The 20,380-nt window shown below is 35.6% G+C and overlaps 2 protein-coding genes across 10 annotated transcripts; one reads left to right on the top strand and one right to left on the bottom strand.

The window, feature by feature from the left end:
- The first annotated feature begins 8,868 nt into the window (after positions 1-8,868).
- On the top strand, positions 8,869-15,633 carry LOC132187000 (KIN17-like protein). 9 transcript variants are annotated; one of them, XR_009440784.1, is made up of 4 exons: positions 8,882-8,972; positions 9,733-10,951; positions 13,597-13,652; positions 15,507-15,633. XR_009440784.1 is itself a non-coding variant. In XM_059601141.1 (4 exons), the coding sequence occupies exon 2, from the start codon at positions 9,784-9,786 to the stop codon at positions 10,948-10,950; it is 1,167 nt and encodes a 388-aa protein (XP_059457124.1). In that variant the 5' UTR covers positions 8,882-8,972; positions 9,733-9,783; the 3' UTR covers position 10,951; positions 13,609-13,652; positions 15,507-15,633. The 9 variants fall into 9 exon arrangements, 8 of the variants coding, with proteins under 8 accessions (XP_059457129.1, XP_059457130.1, XP_059457126.1 ...); XM_059601141.1 differs by having other exon boundaries at positions 13,609-13,652; XM_059601142.1 differs by lacking the exons at positions 13,597-13,652; positions 15,507-15,633 and adding an exon at positions 13,415-13,486.
- LOC132186593 (uncharacterized) lies at positions 14,419-15,054 on the bottom strand. The gene has a single exon (XM_059600573.1). The coding sequence runs from the start codon at positions 15,052-15,054 to the stop codon at positions 14,419-14,421; it is 636 nt and encodes a 211-aa protein (XP_059456556.1).
- Positions 15,634-20,380: the final 4,747 nt, after the last annotated feature.

Raw genomic sequence — 20,380 nt, 5'->3', positions numbered from 1 at the left:
GTACGCTTTGCCTTTGTAACCCTTGTTCTTGAAGTTTGCATGCAAATGTCGAACACATAACCTGTGTTCCACATCAGGCTTCATGTACTCCATGGCTTCCATCAGTCCCTGTGTAAAAAGATCATAATTTAATTAACACATGTTATTAGCACAGTTTAATCAAGTATTCATTCAATTAGGATGTTAGGTTGTTACCTTTTGTCTGTCGAACATAAATGATCATGTATGCTCCCTTGGATTCCCAATATCCTCTAACAAAGTGTTCAAAAACAATGTCCATGTGCTTCTACTTTTAGTCTCACATATAGGATATGCTATTGGGAAGATGTAATCATTCTCATCCCGTGCAAGGGCAGTATGTAGCTGCCCACCATGATGACCTTTCATAAAGCAGGCGTTCACATGTATCATCAGCCTACATCCAGCCAAGAAACTCCGCTTACAAGCATCTAAGGAAACGTACATCCTTTTGAATAATAGCCAATTTCTTTGCATGTAAGTTGAGCTACCGCGGTTCCACTTACGTATTGCATTACAATACGCTATCATAAGTTTGTACTGCTCATCATCTGATCCGGCTAATAACTTCAATGCCATTTGTTTGGCACGGTGGCAATTCACATTGTAATCCTTTCGAACCACCTCTTTCAAAGTACTAGCCTTCTAATTTGCTTGATATTTGAAGCTATCGATTTATCGGTGTGCTGCCCACTTGATTGATGCTCTTTTATTAAAGTAATGACTTCCACAATTATGAATTTTTTCTAGGGGAAAATTCACTTGACCCCTCTGAAGTTTCAGGTGTTTTTCAATTTGAACCCAAAAGTTTAAAAATGGGCAATGTACCCCCCTAATGTTTCAAAAATTTTCAATTTAAACATTCTGTTACTAATTTTCGTTAAATTGGACGTAATTTTTTTTTAAAAAAAAAAAACTGAGGGTAATTACGTAATTTCAAATATTTTCGTCAAATTTGACGGAAATTAGTAACGGAAGGCTAAAATACACATTTTTCGTCCAATCCACATTTTTTCTTACAATAGGCTAAAATACATTTTTTTCTCGTTATGCATGTATGTGTAATCAAAGTAATTCTATACTGCATACAGTTGTAGTGCCTCTTTAAACTCAGATGGGTTTGCAAATAATTGTCTCACATATATTTTAACCTTCTCTTTCAGATCATGCAGTCCATGTCATTACAGATACTTTCTCCTTTTTCTTTTTCTTTTTGTTGTACCTTCAACATCCTCATCCTCATCATCTTCACTTTTTAGGCTGGGCAGTTCAGGACTTTCTACACCCTCTTCATTCACCTGTTTGAGTTTGCCCTTTCCAATGTTAACCTCCCTAGGAGCTGATGATGATGTTTCACCCAATGGCTTGAACCACTTCATTGCAGCCTCCCTTGCTGCCCGTAGAACTTCTTCATTTTTGGGATGGACATAAATGTCATCCTCCCCCTTCCATCAGTATCTTCAAAATCAGTTAATGGAAGAGATTGAATATCTACTTCATCCTGGTCATCTTCTTCATCTTCATCCTGGTAATCTTCGTCATATCTATGACATGGAGGCTGCCTACGTGTGGACTGCCTGGCCGTGGACTGCATCTTCCCCTTTTTCTTCTCCTTGGAAGAAGTTTGCTCAACCTTCTTTTGCTGCTTCATTTATTCTTCTATCTCTTTGACATTTTGCTCAACCTTCTCTTTTTGATCTCCTTCATAAGTACCTCTTCATATCCATGATTATCCTCATGATCCACAAACTCATCTCCATACCCGCCTTCTCCATAACTATTTATAATACCATTTGGAACTTTAACAATAGCCCAACTATGTTTATCAACTCGAACTCCATCTACTTCTACATTGACCATATCTGTTTTTTCTTGAACTTCTCCAACTCCATCCTTTTCACCAACTAGAACTCCAACTTCTTCTACAACTCCACCTTCTTTTTCACCAACTTCTGCATCTCCATGATCTACAAACACATGGAAGTTTTTGGACTTACAATCAAACACCCTAAACATCTGTCGGACATGATTTCTCCTTGTAAGTTCATGAATTTCTTCATAATCATCAACCTTGTAATAGAGAATAGGCACATTTCCATACTGATAACCAAGGTACACTTTCACTATGTTTGTAATATCTGAGTAACCTAACACAGAAATATCTAAATCAGAAAAAGTCATCACTTCCCCCTGCATATTCCATACGTGGTATACAAAATGAACCATGACGGTAAATAACGAGAACAATAGATCTTGTAAGTGATGATCCTGCATCACCAAAATAATGAACATATGAGGCATATATAAACCTACGTACCAACTCAATCTATCATGCACATTGGCTTCCACCCACCCAACAATCCCACATTACAGCAGCAACAATAAAGAAGTCTTCAAAAGCATATATTAAATTCTTAGGGAAACTTCACTTACCCTCCCTATACTTTCGCGCTTTTTGCAGACACCCCTCATTGTTCAAAACCTCTCACTTTGGTGTATCAAACTTTCGTTTCCTTTCAAATACCCCCTACCATTAGCTTTTGACCTTTCTACCCCTAAATTTTTTTTAAAAAAAAATTATTTTTAATAAAAAATAATGGCACGATTGTAATTCTCCACCCTTTCTGTTAGGATTTAACAGAAAATCCTAATGAAATGGGCAAAGTGAAAGGAAACGAAAGTTGGATACATCAAAGTGAGAGGTTTTGAACAATGGGGGGGTGTCTGCAAAAAGCGCGAAAGTATAGGGGGTAAGTGAAGTTCCCCCTAAATTCTTTAATAGCCCATTGACAACCAACACAACAACCCTATATTAAAGTTTTCAATGTGAAAAAGGTAAAAACTTTCTACTTGGCTTCAAAACGGACAAAAAATACTACACTAAGGGGAAACTAAAAAAACAAGCAGCCATAAAGTGATTTTAACGTCTCAAACCCATATGCTAAATAGTATTAAAAAAACACCCCACTTGTGGGGGATTTAGTTCAGCAAAGCAAAAGTATCCCCTATTTTATTCTCTAATTTTTTTGCAAAAGTACATACCTTCACCTCTCCGATTTCTCCAAGGTCGTCCAATTTTGCTCCTCTCGTGTACAAGGTCTCTGTCAACGTGCTCAAATCAGGTTTGACCACACCGCAAGGTCGATTTCCTTCCCGAAATCGACCCAATCCAGCCACAATATTCCACCAAACTCCAACCCAAACTACCAGTCCACACCCAAACTCAAACTCAAACTCTCGTCGATAATACTTCCAATCGTAAGCCAAATCGCAATCACAATTGAGAATCGACCCACCTAAATGAAAACCCTAGAACAAAAATTTGGGGAAAATACGGTTCTTATGAAGCCTAGGCTGACGACGAACGGGAAGAATGGGAAAAAGGGGGTAAACGTCGAATTTTTTTTACATTTTTGTTTAATTATCTAAATGACATGGATTTACTTTTTTTTTTTATTTAATGGTGGACACGTGTTGCGATATAAGTGGCGATGATGTGGATGTCCGTTAGTTGGGACTGACGAAAGATAACGGAGGTAGTGATTTCGTCTTTTCCCATAGGTTGGGTACTATTCTTGTCCCATTTTAAAACTTAGGAGGAAAAAATAAAAAAGTGAAAACTGAGGCACCAAAAATGTTATTAACCCTAAAAATTATATAACTTTAGCTTTTTGACTCTTGAAATGTAGAGAATATCTAATGAAGAACATCTCCGGCAAGAGTTTTCATTTTACTACTCAAAATACAATTTTTTTTCATTTTAACTACTAGTTTTTTCACTACACACTCCAACAAGAACATCTATTTTAACTATCTACTCTAATTAAATATTATTTTTTAGTGTTATTTTATTAGTTTTTTTTATCATTTCCTTATCTTCCTCATAAAAAGAGATAAAGAGAGAAGGAGAAAGAAAAGATTAAAAAAATAGAAAGAAAGAGAAAGTATAATAAAATATTACTTACAAATTGCTATAGTAACTTGTAAATATGAGAGTTCACTGTAGCAGTAGTAGGAAAACCTTCTATTTTACAGTATCTGTTGGAGCAAGAAAAGTTAACAAAATAACTAAATTTAACTAAAAAGCTAGTTTAGAAACACTGTTAGAGATGCTTTGACAAGAGTTAAATATAAAGTAGATAATGAAGCTTGTTAAATTGGTGTTTTCATGAGTTTTAGATTTTTAGATAAAAAAAAAAACAAAATATAAAGACCCTATTGTAAATCCTATGATGGGATTCTTACGTTGTCCAACCTTTTTGTCTTTTGGTCTTTGTACTGTTTATAATTTCCTCTGTTCTTACGCCAATTACTTGACTCTAATTAGTTTGGGGTAGTTATATAAGGTGATGTAATGCTATGATTTTATCAAATGAATTAACCAAGAGTTATATTTTTACAATTATTTGTTTGAGTGGATTTTTCTTTTTAAGATGTGGTTCCTCTTTTTTTGGGCAGACTTTGTTTAACGTGAAATTTATTATTACTTTTATTTTTTTTGTTCTTCTTTGGTCTTGTTTTCAGTCTGTTTAAATTTTTATATTAGTCGAAGAATGTAATAATATGGAGTACTATTATATACTCAACTCTCATTTCACTCATATTCAGGGCTGGCTCAATGTATTTTGGGGCCTTGGGCAAAATTTTGAAATCGGGCCTTATTATTATTTTTTTTAAGTAAAAAAATTAATATTAATATTATATTTTTATTTAAAAATCATTCTTCTTGCTTTTTGAGATGCAACATTACGGATTAAGTTTTTATATTCAAGATTTTTTTTTTTCAATTGACAACATGGTTAATCCATTTAATCTCTCTTGTGATATTGTTGATCTTAGGTAGGATTTTATCAATTTTAATTTTGAAAAACTTTTTTCTGCAAAAGCACCTGTAACAGGTATTATCAATAAAATTATATAAGGGATACATGCATTTGGAAAAGAATCAAGTCTTTCTATATAATTTAATATGTCACTTGGAGTATTTTCTATGATTAGAAAGTGGAGAGGCACATGGACAGAGAGTGATATTTGAAATGCCCCTGGTAGCCAGCATTATACTCTATGGAGTCTATGTTTTTGGCCGTTGCCTATCCCTAGATAATAAAATAGGAAATAAATCAATAATATTTTATTTGTAATGATGAGAATTTCTCACCAAATTCTCATCATTTATAATAAATGGTTTTTTTTTCTTTCTTTCTTTTTTTCTTGAATTATTTTTAGAATTTATAATGGGCTTATTAATTGGGGCCTTATTAAATTGAAGCCTTAAATTTTGATGAAATTTTTTTTTTGAGTCTTATTAAAATAAAATAAAAATTGGGCCGTAAATTTTTTTGAATTTTGTTTTTTTGGCCTTTTTAAATTGAGACCTTATTTATATTACTTACTTATCATAATTAAAGGCCTTAAGTTTTTGTGGAAAAAAATAAAATAAAATTTGGGCCTTGTTAAAAAAAAATTGAGCCTTAAATTTTTTTTGGTCCAAAAAACTTTTTTTTTTGTCCCAATATTTTTTTTTTTTTTTTTGGGGACTTATTAAATTGGGGGCCTTATGGGAGGGCCTAACTCGCCTAGGGCTTGAGCTAACCCTGTAGGTATTATCAATAAAATTCTATAAGCAATATATGCATTAGGAAAATAATTAAGTCTTTTTATATAATTTAATATGTCACTTTGAGCACTTTCTATGATTAGAAAGTGGAAAGGCAAATGGACAGAGAGTGGTATTTGAAATGGCCCTGGTAGCTAACATTATACTCTATGGAGTCTATGTTTTTGGCCGTTGCCTATCCCTAGATAATAAAATAGGAAATAAATCAATAATATTTTATTTGTAATGATGATAATTTCTCACCAAATTCTCATCATTTATAATAAATCAGTTTTTTTTCTTCCTTTCTTTTTTTCTTGAATTATTTCTAGAATTTACAATGGGCTTATTAGTTATTACTTGGGGCCTTATTAAATTGAAGCCTTAAATTTTGATGATTTTTTTTTTTTTGGCCTTTTTAAATTGAGACCTTATTTATATTACTTACTTATCATAATTATATGCCTTAAGTTTTTTATGAAAAAAAAAAAAATGGGCCTTATTAAAAAAAATTGGGCCTTAAATTTTTTTTGGTCCACAAAACATTTTTTTTTTGTCCAAATTTCTTTTTTGGGCCTTATTAAATTGGGGGCTCTAGGCAAGAGCCTAACTCACCTAGGGCTTGAGCCGGCCCTGCTCATATTTTACTGGACTAACATGGCAGTTGGATCATCCTTTATTTAAGGGAAAATGTATAATAAATCCTTGAGTCAACCCTCCAAAATTTTAATATTCCTAAGTTTCTTTTTTCGAAAATTTAGTCATTTGATCAATTGAAATGATAATAAAATCTCTGTCGTTAAAATTTTTTAACAGACGTTATGGTAACTCAAAACGCACCGTTTAACCCAATTAAAATATTAATTTTTTAATTTAATTTAAAAAATTAAATCTAAAAAAATTTTTGAAACCCACCCCTGGGGTGGTTTTCAATTTTTTATTTTTTTATTTTTTATTTTTTATAGATTTAATTTTTTAAATTAAATTAATAAAAAATTAATATCTTAATCAGGTTAAACGGTGCGTTTTGAATTACCCTAACGTCTGTTAAAAAATTTTAACGGCAGGGATTTTATTGTCATTTCAATTGACCCAGGGACTAAATTTTCGAAAAAAAAAAACTTAAGGATATTAAAATTTTGAATGGCTGACTCAAAGATTTGTTATACATTTTTCCTTTATTTAAAAAGGAAAAAAAAATCCAATGGCTAATAGGTTATAGGCCTCCCGCATTAGCCCAATAAAATAAGAGTTGAGTATTAAGAATTAATTTTTTTTTTCTTTTGGAACAAATTTCATACTTTATTGATAAAATCAATTATCAAACATGAGCAACTTGTTCCCTGATTACAATACTACAGATATAGTTTAGGATTTCTTCTAGCCAAACTATATCTATTACATGCTTTAATTTACTGTTTCTCCATGAGTAGCTGAATTTGCCTTCCTTTTCACATGATCAATTCTTCAAGATGCATACCCTCTTTGATTTTGACGACATGAATATGTCCAATTTTTACCCTTTGCTCTAACCGCAATGACAATCTGCATGGCACAATCTTCCAACATTTTATCATAAAAGCCCAACTCCATGCTAAACTCCACTGCATGTGTAGCTGCTAGGGCTTCCACCACGATCTATTTTTTTTGTAGTACTTTGTGTGACCAAAACAAAACCATCATAATTCCAGACTATAATGCTAAACTCTATACGTTCATTATGTTTATTCACAACTACATCCTAATTAATTTTAATCAATTTTCTGGAGACTTATTCCCGATTTAATAATATGAAACTGATTTAAAAGTCTAATGAAAGTAGAAAAGACTCGTAACAGTTTGATGAAAAGTAAGCAAGCATTAACCACCATTGGCCAAAAGTGCGCTTGAGGTTCTTCAAGTTGAAATGTCAAGCACCCCACTCTCATATACTCAAAAAATAAAAAATAAAAAAAGAGAAGAAGATATTTATTTGATGTTTGAAGATGAGAAATAGTTCCAAAAGTCATAATTTGTCTATTAATAAGGTATTATGTCTAATTCATGACAGTACATATGGCATCACTTGCATATAACATTACTCTTTTTAATATATCAAAAAATAAAAAATAAAAATTTCAAAAAGACTAACCTCTAAGTGGCAACCGCTATTTCTTCATCATAAGGGAGGGAGAGATGTCCCTCTCATCCTTTGTTGGAGCAGATAAGGGGTAATCTCTACCAGTTACAAGGGTGGATGACTTGCTACTTGTTTCTGTGAGAGACACAGAGGGGGTGGGTCTCCATCCTTTCCCCTTTGCGGAATTGCAAGACTCACCCCTACGCCTCTATAAAAGGCACGAAGGTGGTGAGTCTTCACCTCCATCCCTTATATGGATTTTTTTTTGTTAAAAAAAAAAAAAAAAAATCTTCAATGACCACCACAAATATAGAGTAGGAGAATACACAATAACTCGTGACACCACAAAGTCACCATTTTAAAAATACCAAGGTACTATATTGTCATGAACCATAACATTAATACATAAATGTTACAAAGTCTATAACCTAAATACATGCTATACCATTTTCCTTTACAATATAGGAGTCACAAAATGAATTAACACATGCCTTAAACTAGAGAATCATTATATTACAATAAATCCAAAAGCTTGGGCCTTTTGTTCCTTTACTATTCTTCTTTGCTATAATATATGGACCTCTTGCATGAAAAAAGCCGGCCCAGCCCAATGCTAATGGACTCGTTCTCTCTCTCTCTCTCACGGTCCAGATTAATTCCAGACTGTACCCGCCCCAAAATCAAGCATTTACTAAAAAATATGTACATGGTGTAACAGAGACACCGTAAGCTTGCCTTATTTGATCTAATCTGACGAGTAATATTAAATTTTGAAAACGTATAAATGATCAATGGATCATATTAAACAAGTACACCAGATCTAAGCAGAGACAGCCACATGGAACAAGCTTTTGGTAAAACGAATCAAACCATTAATATTTAAAATTTAATTATTTTTCCAAATCCAACGGTTGCAAATTAGAGAACCCAAATTTGACCTAAATCTATCAATCTCTGATCTCTCCATTCTCACGACTCACCTCTCACAGTCTCCACAACCATCCTCCTCGCCTCAATCTCACGACTCTCCTCGGGTCCTACCACTCCCCCAGTGCCCCCAACAGCAACCACCACCACCACCGCAGCAACCACACACCTCGACGCCTGGCTGAAGTTGAACGGCTCGTGCCCGGTTTCCAGGAACTTGCCGCTGCCAACCCCGCTGTCCACGCCGCTCTCGGAGGTCGTTTCACTCTCGCAGTACGCCGCGGATCGAAGGCGAAGGAGGTGATAAGATTTGTGAGTTTTTCTTTTCTTTTTGGGTTTTTTTTTTCTCCGTTTCTTCTTGGGTGGTGGGTGGTTTGGGGTTTTGCCGTTTGATGTGTTTGTTTGGTTGCCCAGAAAAATGTGTAAATATTTTTGAAAACAAGAAATATTTAATTTTAAATAACTTTGCCCATAGCCGTAACCGTTGAAGTGAAAACGATGGATTAAGAAAGGTGTAATATTTAATGTTCAAATTATCAAACAAGCAAACAACATTAATGGATGCTGATGATGTTATAAGAGATTGATTAAACAAAAAAAGATGTTATAAGAGATGGATTAAGGTGAGCTTTTCATTTTCCTTTTCAATCTTTTACTTGTTTCGTTGATTTCTATGCTTTGAAATAGACGAGCTCGAGCTTGATTTCTATGGTTTGGTTAGATGAAGTTCCAAATTGTATTTTTGCAATTGTTGATGTAGAGCTTTCAGCTCTTTCTATTTAGAGTTTTGTATAGCTCTAGATGTTATTGTTTTCTGATGAAATGAAATGAAGTGTTATTATCAAAAATAGAGGAGCTCGAGCAGGGTTCAGACCCTATCGAGCGGAGCTTGAGCAGCGAAGTCAGGCTCGACTCGAGCTCGAGCCTGACAAAAAAAAAACGAGCCGAGCCTGGACAGCCCAAGCTCGGCTCGTTTACACCCATAGTTCTGAGCCTCTCTTTCTTGGATTTTCGAATTCTCTTGTTGAATTGGTTGTGTTCATTTCTCTCTCTGACTGTCAATTTTGATTAGCTGTTGTTAGAGTCGCAGAGATCCATCGCCTTTGGTGAAGAATTTTGAGCGATGGGGAAGAATGACTTCCTTACGCCGAAGGCGATCGCGAACCGGATCAAAGCAAAGGGGCTCCAGAAGCTGCGGTGGTACTGCCAGATGTGCCAAAAGCAGTGCCGCGATGAGAACGGCTTCAAGTGTCACTGCATGAGCGAGAGCCACCAGCGACAGATGCAGATCTTTGGCCAGAACCCTATGCGCGTCGTTGAGGGCTACTCTGAGGAGTTCGAGAGCACCTTCCTCGAGCACATGAAGCGCAGCCACCGCTTCAGCCGTGTGGCTGCCACCGTCGTCTATAACGAGTACATCAATGACCGCCACCATGTCCACATGAACTCCACCGAGTGGGCCACGCTCACCGAGTTCATCAAACACCTCGGCCGCAATGGCAAGTGCAAGGTCGAGGAGACCCCGAAGGGTTGGTTCATCACCTACATCGACCGAGACTCCGAGACGCTCTTCAAGGAGAGGATGAAGAACAAGCGAATCAAGGCCGATTTGGTCGAGGAGGAGAAGCAAGAGCGCGAGATTCAGAAGCAGATCGAGCGGGCTGCCGAGCTGTTTGTGCCCCTCGCGACCGAGTCTCAGGCGGCCTCTGAGCCGGAAAAGGAATTGAAATCGGAGGCCGACGTTAAAGTCGGTTTCGCACTTGGCTCGACGGCGAAACCGAAACCGAAAGAGTTGGGGGAGAGCTCGAAATTGGTGTTCGATGAGGCGGAGAACGATAAGAACGAGAAGAGAAATCAATCCGCGAAGAATAAATCGGTTTTGGAGGAGTTGATGTGGGAGGAGGAGATGAAGAAGGAGAGGATTAACCGAAAGGACTATTGGTTGAGCGAAGGGGTTGTTGTGAAGGTGATGAGTAATGCGTTGGCCGAGAAGGGCTACTATAAGCAAAAGGGAGTGGTGAGGAAAGTGATCGATAAGTACATTGGGGAGATTGAAATGCTTGAGAGCAAGCACGTGCTGAGGGTGGATCAGGCGGAGCTTGAGACGGTGATTCCGCAGATTGGGGGGCTTGTGAGGATAGTGAATGGGGCATATAGGGGAGCGACTGCCAAGTTGTTGGGTGTGGACACGGACAGGTTCTGCGCGAAGGTGCAGATTGAGAAGGGTGCTTATGTTGGTAGAGTGCTTAAAGCTGTTGAGTATGAGGATATTTGTAAAGTTGCCCAGTGAGGTTTGATACAAAACTTAAATTCTATTTAATGGAAATGCTTATGATCAAATTATATTGGTTGTGTTCACTTGTTTCTCGAAATTTTTCCTTCTGCTTTGAGTGGTGCTTCAATCATATTGTATGTTTCTCTTTGATTGATGATTTAGATACTTCTATTTAACAAGCATAATGAAGATATTAGCTTTACCATGCAAGTAAATGTAAAAGTCCATCTGACTAAGAAGATCAAGAGCAATTTTTTAAAATCTCTTCCTCATCTCTCTATTAATGCGTCCCCACATTAAATGGGCTAGTGTGAACTTTATTGCTTGTGGATCACACTGCTGATATTAACCCCTCAATAAGAACTAGAACATCAATATGACTAAGCTTCCTTATTTCTCTTTATGCTGGGAGTCTTCATAAATTCAATTACATCAGTATCACAGTATGCAATCTAGAATAGGGTGTGTGCCCGAGTAATTCTAGAAGTCTCTCTTGTGTCACTTTTAAGTCTCTCCAAGAATGATATAGCTATTAAAATCACCATTTTATCAAAATTCAATAATGATCAATTACAAGCCCAATGGTGATTTTAATAGTCACATCATTCTTGGAGGGATTCAAGAGGGACACAAGAAGGACTTATATCATTACTCGTGTATGCCCCTTAGAGATCATCCACATTTGAACCTTTTTTTATTTTTTTTGCTTTTTTTTATGCAGCCTCAACTTTGGGAGAAACCAAGTAGTTGTGTATATCATATGACCCGTGATAGCCTTATAATGTCACAGCTGATGCTAGAGATCTTATTGTTTAGGACTTAGTGTTATAGATGTTCCCTTTAGCATGTGATACAGTTCAACATTTAGTGTGATTTGCCCATTTACCTTAAAAATTTATATTTATGCCTAATAATAGCTACTTAACCAAAAGCTAGAGAAGCAAGAAGAAAAGGAAGAGAAGAGCCAACAATCTTTCAGGGTTTGTATATCTGACTCAGAAGTTGGTGCTAAAGAATCAATGAGTGACACAATGAGTTTTGTTATGCCAAACCAGTTTGTTCCGGTTCTTTGGGTTCATGGAAGCAATGCCAGGAAGTTCCAGGTTGATTATGAATCTGAAATTCCACGAAAAGTGGTGAGAAAATTGAAACTTTTGGTGGGTCTGGTGGGCTTTGTGGGAATGGTATTGCACGTGGCGTTATTGGAAGAGTTGAAATAATGGAAATTCATGAACAAGATTGTGATGGCAAGTTTGAGAGAGAAGGTGATGTGTTTGATGAAATTCCTAGTGGGCTTTTAGAAGACAAGGAGACAGATTTCGAGTGGCAGAAATGACCTTTCTTGGAAGGAAAAAAGCCATATGGGGAAGGTAAACATTTTGAAAAAAATGGTGTTCTGATGGCAATAGTGGCTCAAGACGGAGTTGGCAGTGAAAGTCCTAAATGACATCGCAAGTAAAAATTAATGTTTAACAAAAAAAAAAGTAAAAATAATGCCTGTTTTTTACGAGTCTGCACAAGAGGAGGGGGAGGGAGATTCGAACTAGTGACATTCGCTTTATGAAGCATGGCCTCCGGTCGATTGAGCTACTCCTTGGAAACAAGTAAAAATAATGTTGACTATACTATTAAGTATATAAATTATAATATCAACTTATGCTTATACCGATAATTAATAGATATATTTATATATGTATAAAAAATTTTAATTACATACATATGTATATGTATATGTATATGTATATGTATTGGTATGAGCGAGCTTATACGAGCTTTGTTCGAGAGCCTATTTTGAGTTGAAGCAAGCTTTGACATGTTCAATTCGTTTAATAAACGCGCCTGAAAATTTGTTCAAGCTTTGTTTGTTTAATAAATGAAATGATTTCTAGTCAAGCTTGGACCTGTTTATGAGCGGCTCTATTTCCCTACTCATAGATTAGTATGTTTTTTAACCTTTTGGAGTGGGGATGCCATTTTAGAAAGATAATTGGAGACATAGCTCCAAATTGTCGGGTTACATAAAAGGATCTGTGTATCCAACCCAAATTAGCTTGTATTAAGAAATCCCAATTTCCCTTCTTTTCTTAGAGTTCTCTCTCAAAAAAGAACAATAGAACTTACACCACAAAACTGCAGAATCTATCATTATTTTGCTCGAGATCACAAACCTGTGCTCCAATGTGATTCTCCTGGCACTGTTATACCAACATTTCCTATAGGGCCTGTACTACTCTCTGCAATCTGATCGTATACAACACCGGTTTAAATTTCGTGAATGTTGCCATTGCCGGTTTAATTTTTGGTTTATTATTTGTAATAATACCTCCCGATTTCTTTAATTTAATGGCCCCACTTGATCATTAGTGCTTATATAAAATTTCTCCTTTATTTTTCCCTTTTCTCTGTGAGGTCTTCTTAATATACCCACAGCCATCAGCATGAATTAATGGTTAGAATTGTGCTGTACCAAATGCTACAGGTTGCTCTATTGCCTGCATGTGAGTTCCATCACCGGCTTGGTTAAGTACTTTAACAAATTCACATTGAGACAGCTCTCTTTTATCTAAACATGTAGAGCAGCTTTTATTTCCATCTCTTTTTTTTTTTTTTTTTTTTTTTTAAGGGATACCCATAATAAGGCTGAACATTTTGCTTTGTAAGTTCTCATTTCAGGAGCAGAGCCCTATACTCTCAAGCTCTAATTATACTGGTCTGAGGTATGGCACCCAACATATTTTCTCCTTCACTGTTATTACTTTCTTTCTTTTTTTGTAGAGCTTGAAATAAGATATCTTGTTTGTATACTTTATGTTTTCATTGAGTTTTGGAACTGGAGCAGCTAAGGGTTGATATATTTTCTGTTAATGCTGTCCAGAAAAGAAAAAAGTTACATATTGCAGCCTGAGGTTCACAGCTTTGCCTAAAATGTAATGTGAGAATCTTAAGAGAAATAACTTTGAATCATAATTCAGCTAAACATGCAGCCATCTATATTCATGATGAATAACAATCTAATGCAACCAAGTTGATAAACTTTTAAGTCATTGAGAAAGCCAAAAACCAACTTCAAAAACTAGATTATTAAACCGCAAAACTAATCTGTCCAACAGTAACAGTAATAAAACAGCAGAAAAAAAGATTGCATGACACCAAGAACATATGAAAACAAATGCTACGATAAGAAGGAAAACAAAGGCGGCGGCTTTTATCCAAGGACTAACATGCTTGGCCAAGGACCTCGTCTAAGAAGAAAGATTGACTCAAGGGTGAGAGGGAAGAGTAAATATCTCATCAGTCATGAAAACACAGTGTAGGCTTCCCTAGCCTGTAGGAGACTGAAACTAACCAATTTTATTGTCCCTAGGCAATCATCACAATCGATGAAATTTCCTAAAGCCCCAAGCAACAACAAACCACCCCATTGAAAACAGAAGAAACAAATCCTTTCAAATATCTCGGGCACTAGCTGCAATACCCTGAGGATCACTTAGTCACCAGTTCCGCGAGGAGGGAAGCAAAAGCTATGGTGGGATCCCCTAAAAGAATGGTTAAAATGGTGCTAAGGAACATCTTCACTATCTGCAAATACTTGCTACCTTTTCCACTACTTCTTGAATTAGGTTGAAGTGGTAGCTCCAAGTTCTCCAATGCCAAACAGTTATTATTATCTTTAGGCCTATTTTTCCAGCTCTCAAGGACCATATCCATTACGCAATACAGTTGACAATGGTAATTTTTTCTCTTTGACTCGTAAGACCAGCTTGGGATGCCCTCAACACTATCTTTAAGCTTATTCTCCTTGCACCATATGCTCTTTGACACCTTTTGGCGAAGCCAGAATTTCACACAACCAATGTTAATTTTTTTCTTGAGGTTGCGACAACATGGATGTAAATTCAAGTCCTTTGCTTTACAGTGGTAAACAAAGCCATTTATAGCCTTTCCACATGCATCACAATTCCTTGGGCAGTTTATCATACATAAGGAATTTCTTTGGTAGTTACTTGTAGAATTTGAAGGTGGATTCCTCAAAGAACTCATGGTAAGTTTTGAGGGAGGTGAACATGCATTCCTCATGGAGATCAAAGTCGCAAAGCTCACATCTATATCTTGATCCATAACCATACACCCTGCATCCAGCACACATGTATAGCTTTTTATAGTTTTTTAGCTCAAGCCCATGCTCTTGCTCTGGGTGTGGTGTTTAATGGCAGATGACTTCTTGAGGCATTGTGAGTAAATCCATACCTGCATGTAAGAAAAAGATTTGATGTTGAAAAATTGCTCATAATTTCGTCTTGGGTCTTAGTTTGCACAACTGTATCATTAGGGAAAAGTAGTGTTGCATTGCTAGAGCTATGTAAGTTGCATCTGGAAGCATTAAAAAGCACTCTAGCAATCACACAATCATGATCAGTACATAATCATATGCGGCTTTGATAAATGAAGATCAAATGTAATTTCAAGATTAATGTACATCATAAAGGGAGTAATATCCAATTATATAAATTGAAAATGCTTTTGTGTAGAGGAAGTTGATGTCAATTTGTGGTGCACTTGCTTTATTGCAGGAGGCAGAATTATGAAAGACCAAGGAAACCTATAAAGAGTTTGGGTTGGCTGAAAGGATAAAGGACATCATGTTAGCATAACCACTATTGTCATTTTAAAAAATGAAAGTTCCTTTCTATCCGACTTAACACTCGATTTTTAGGTTGAGTAAATTTAGTACCTAACTCGATCCTCAACTACAAGGTGTTATCTTTATTGAGTTTTGGCAGGTGGAGTAATGCTATAAATCTTCTTAGAGTTCTCTTAGAGTCATCTAAAATGTGATGTGACTTTTAAAATTACTATTAAATCAAAAGTCAACAAATCACATCTTAAATTCAATGGTGATTTTAAAAGTAACATCACATTTGGGATGACTTTATGAGGATTCTAAAAAGACTTGTAGCATTAGAGGGCAGGTGATATTTTATAATTGATAAAAAAAAATAATTAAAAATTTTGACTTGTTAATTTAGTTAGATAGTGGCGGACAGTCAACTATATACTTCAATTAATTATAAAATATCACATCAAACTATAAGAAAGTTGTAATAAAGATTATAGTAACCCAATTATTTTCCATCCTAATCATCATTCATGCCCAGGCTTTTAAATTTCAATATTGATTAGGGGAGATGGGTGGCTAGTGAGTGGTGGGGGAGAGCTCCAAAAATTCATGGATGGGTATGAATTAGGAGGTTTAAATAAGTGGCTCTTACTACTATTAACAGTAATAATGACAGACATTCATAGAGTTACCTCTTCGACTTCGGCCAATTAGGCGCTGTAAAAAATTTACAGCGTCAATTAATGATCTAAAATTTAAAGCCAAATCCCCTTTTGTCTTATGCCAAATAAAGAAAAAATAATGCTAAGACTTTTATTCCCTTTAATCTTCAAAAATGTGTAATGACCATTAGAATTTTGATCCAGGGTAGAGATTCTTGTGGGCCGGGGCGGTGAAAAAGCCACCGCCCGATGAGAAAACCAAGCTATTAATAGCCATATTTTGACCCACTTTCACAATGGATAAGACTTAAGAGACAACTGATTCAATGTTCACGTGGGCTGCTAAAATAAGAAGAAAAAAAAAAAGAACGTCAATTCGTTACTGCAAACCTTTATAAAGCAAGAAAACAAAAAAAACAAAAAAACAACTTCATTCAATAGACACGATCTGTGGGCTAGAATCGCTAGATTAGAAGCTGGGTCGAAGTCTAGCTAGCAGGCAGAGCGAAGGTAAGAGTTTCATTCGATATTTGCAAGTTGACTAATGGCCAACGAACCCTAGAAAGATATTAAAAAAAAGAAAAAGAAAAAGCGTAATAATTTCTTATTATTCAATTGTAAACTGCTTCAATATTATTTATTTTGGTATATAGAAAAATATATTCCTGATCCTGATGATTAAATTATTATTTATTTTGGTAGCTAGCAAGATCATTGTGTGAATTCGTCTGTTTTCTGGCTCATAAAGTTTTTGAATGTTTATTATATCCAGTCTATCCAGAGCCTAGTATGGTGCAGGAACAGGAATAGCAAGGATCCCCACTTCAAATTATCTATTGAGAAAATAAATAAAAGATTAATTAATCCATTAGTGATGTTAATTAATATGACATCAGCGGAATATATATAAATCAGTCGCATATATTATATACATAACACATTGAGCATGACATCCATGCCTAGCGACGGGGCCATCACTTTCACACGGGCTTGGAAATTAATTAACACGCAGCTTTAGTCACGCCGCATGCTTATCTCGTCACTATATATGACTCGATTTCAGAAAATTCCAACTCATCCAAACCCCAATTTTCGATGGCAATGATGTTGACAGACACGTGTAAGTACTTCGTCCTCGTAAGAATCTACTCACCCTAATAATTTAAACAAATTTTTAAATACAAAGTAATTTGTCTTTATCTATGTGGCTTGCCACGCAAGAATTCTGGCATGAGATTGTAAAAGAGGTCACCATTTTTCGCCAAACTCATGATACAGGTGGCCGGCTTCATTTGGTTGTGTGTGGGTAAACCTGAAGTCATTTTGTCTGGTAGGGGGAAGGGGGAGGAGACAGATACCCGACCCACCATTGACATTTTTTTTTTCTGTGTGTTCAAATGGTTGCCTTGGCCAAATTAGTCTATTTTGTGTGAGCAAGCAATCGGAGCTTTGGTGTTTAAGATCACCCACAGTTGGTGTATAATATTGAGAATCAAAATCTTCTTGTTTCTTCACTGATCAGCTGAAATTGACTTTTGTTTAGCTTCTCTTGCCGTCTTGGAATTTGTTTTATGGTATGATGGAGAGATCTGCATGCCTTTAGGCCACCACCCAAATGGGGCCACGGATTTGCCGACAATCTTTGTGGATTGATTGCATGCAAAAAGTTAGCCAAGTCTTGGGACTGTGCATGCTTGAAGGGAAAGTGCTTTTTCAAGTTTAACAATGTCAAAATAATTTAAAAGTTTGTTGACAAAGAAAAGACTCATAAAATAAAAGTTTAGATTTGGGTTAGGAGCTGATATCAGTTCAAATATATATATATATATATATAAAATTTTTAATTTTTTTATGAAAGAAGAGAAATAGTAGAAATGAATTCAACGGAGGAAAGTAGCGGATCCTAAAGGTTTGATGAAGAGTAAGCAGAATTTAACCGCCGGCCACCATTGGCTATTGCCATGTCATCTTGTTTGTTTGGGCTATTCACTATGACATGAAGTGGACGGATAACGTTGTCAATCAGCATTAACAACTTTGCCGAAAGCGCGATTGTTGATGAACTTATCAGCACAACTTTGCCGAAAGCGCGATTGTTGATGAACTTATCAGCATATACCGTCTTCTAGCTAGTTGAAATGTCAGGCTCCAATATATATATATAAGGAAATTTATCATTATTCTCGGAAAAAGTGAGAGGCGGGAAAAAAAAAAAAAGTAATTACAAAAACACAAAGAGTTACGTAGTTCATCAGTAAGGTTACATCTATAAAGTTTATGCAAAATTTTACTATTTTTAAGAGATATAATATTAAAAACTCTAGTTAAAAGGGACTATATATAAATACTACTTTCAATTAGGTCAAAACACTAAAACGGGTCAAAAATCCCATAGGGCTTCAACGTCGAACTGGGTGGAATGCAAACTGGATTAGACTCCACATATTCTAACAGTATTATATCTAATTAATGACAGGACATACGACATCAATTCATCTCTGTTATCTCTGACTCTTCTCCCAATTAACTTCGCCTTCCATATCCTAGATCGGATAAAGCCAGGAGAAAATGATCTCCATAACAAAAGGTTAAAGGTCATAAAACTACCTTTTTTTACCCCTTTGATCCAGAGGCTTCTGTATGGCTTTATTTGGGTTAAAGTATAAATTAACTTTTCCTCTGGAATCCAACAGATAAAGCTACAGCGGAGAGGACTCAGCCTTTGTAAGCACTCATTTGGCTACGTGGTGGACCCTTTCTCTGGTGGGAAGAAAAGCTAAAAAGACCAAATAAATGTACCTCCAATCCCTGCTGAAATTTCACGTGAAATGCTTAACGTACATATATGAAATAATAATAACAGCGGTGACATAATTAATAATGATGGAATAATTTATAGGCCAAGAGAATGATTACATTATAATTTTACAGCATGCACATGAAACACTCCAGCAAACCAGACACCAAGTATAGTTTATGTGGTACGGCTACGGGTAATCACATGCATTTGTAGTTTAATATATATATATAACAGCCAGGATCTTCATGTGGAACGCAGATGCAAAAGGTTTGTATTTCACTCTTGGAAGCTTGTCTTTTTTTTGGTCTGAGATCTTGGAAGCTTGTCTATACCTGCACCAAATTGGAGTAATATTTAAATACCCGCAGTCATGCAACATGCAAGTGAGGTTAAATGACCTGAGACTAAGCATATATATTTGCAAAAAGTAAAACAAAACTATTCTAATATTTCCTATAAATTTGATTGGAAAAACAAGCGGTATATTTATATGATGATCATGAGTAGTGATAGGGTTATTATAAGTTTTATTATCTTTATAAATCGATGTGATATTACTAATTATTTATTAAATTTACCTGTCAAATTTTATTACTTAATTTTTTCACGTTAAATAAAATACTTAAAAAAAAAAAAAAACCTTCATTTTCCTAGACATGAATGCTACTCACCCTCTTGCTTTTGACAATCAAGAGTGCTACTTCAACAACCCTCTAATTGGCTAGAGGGGGAAAGGGGGAAAGGGGGCAACTACCTCCAATAACTTTAGAGGTAGTTTGGCCACCCTTAGAATGGACAGCTGGAGGTGGTCGATTATTAAAGTGGTTCAGCCACCCTAGAATTGACTATTGATGGTGGTCAAACAACCATAACCAGCTAGAAGAAATTGTTCTACCATCTCCAATATGCCACTTAAAGGTGGTCGAACCACTCACTCACATAGCCATAAAGAGTAGTCGAATATAAAAGAAAAAATTGTAATAAAAATTATAGTACCTCAAATATAATTATAGCTATAGGGAGATATACATATTTGACTTTAATTGAATGCGTATGAGAATTAAAAATGTTAAATAAAGGAGCCATCAAATTGGAAAACAAGAGGCTGCCCGAAAGGCTTAAAAAATACGGAAATTGAAGACAAATCAATCAAGCTATGATTCTTGAGGCAGAAAATGACTTCACCTAATCTCTATCCAACTTTTGTGCCACGTACGCGCACCATCCAAGGAGGAAATGAAAATTTTAGGAAAAAGAATAGGTACCCTTAAATTAATTACCATTTTACTATTAATGTATTTTTAAACTATAAATTATATTAAATACCCTTCATAAAATTATAACAAAAAACTAAAAATAAAAAAT

The sequence above is a fragment of the Corylus avellana genome, chromosome ca7 (assembly GCF_901000735.1).
Source record: "Corylus avellana chromosome ca7, CavTom2PMs-1.0".
Classification (NCBI taxonomy): Eukaryota; Viridiplantae; Streptophyta; class Magnoliopsida; order Fagales; family Betulaceae; genus Corylus; species Corylus avellana.
Note: the sequence above shows the minus strand (reverse complement) of the source record. Positions and strands in the feature narration are given on the sequence as shown.

Bases quoted from the DNA above. Each gene is read 5' to 3' on its own strand.
- LOC132187000 (XM_059601141.1), top strand. From the start codon at position 9,784: ATGGGGAAGAATGACTTCCTTACGCCGAAGGCGATCGCGAACCGGATC.
- LOC132186593 (XM_059600573.1), bottom strand. From the start codon at position 15,054: ATGGATCAAGATATAGATGTGAGCTTTGCGACTTTGATCTCCATGAGG.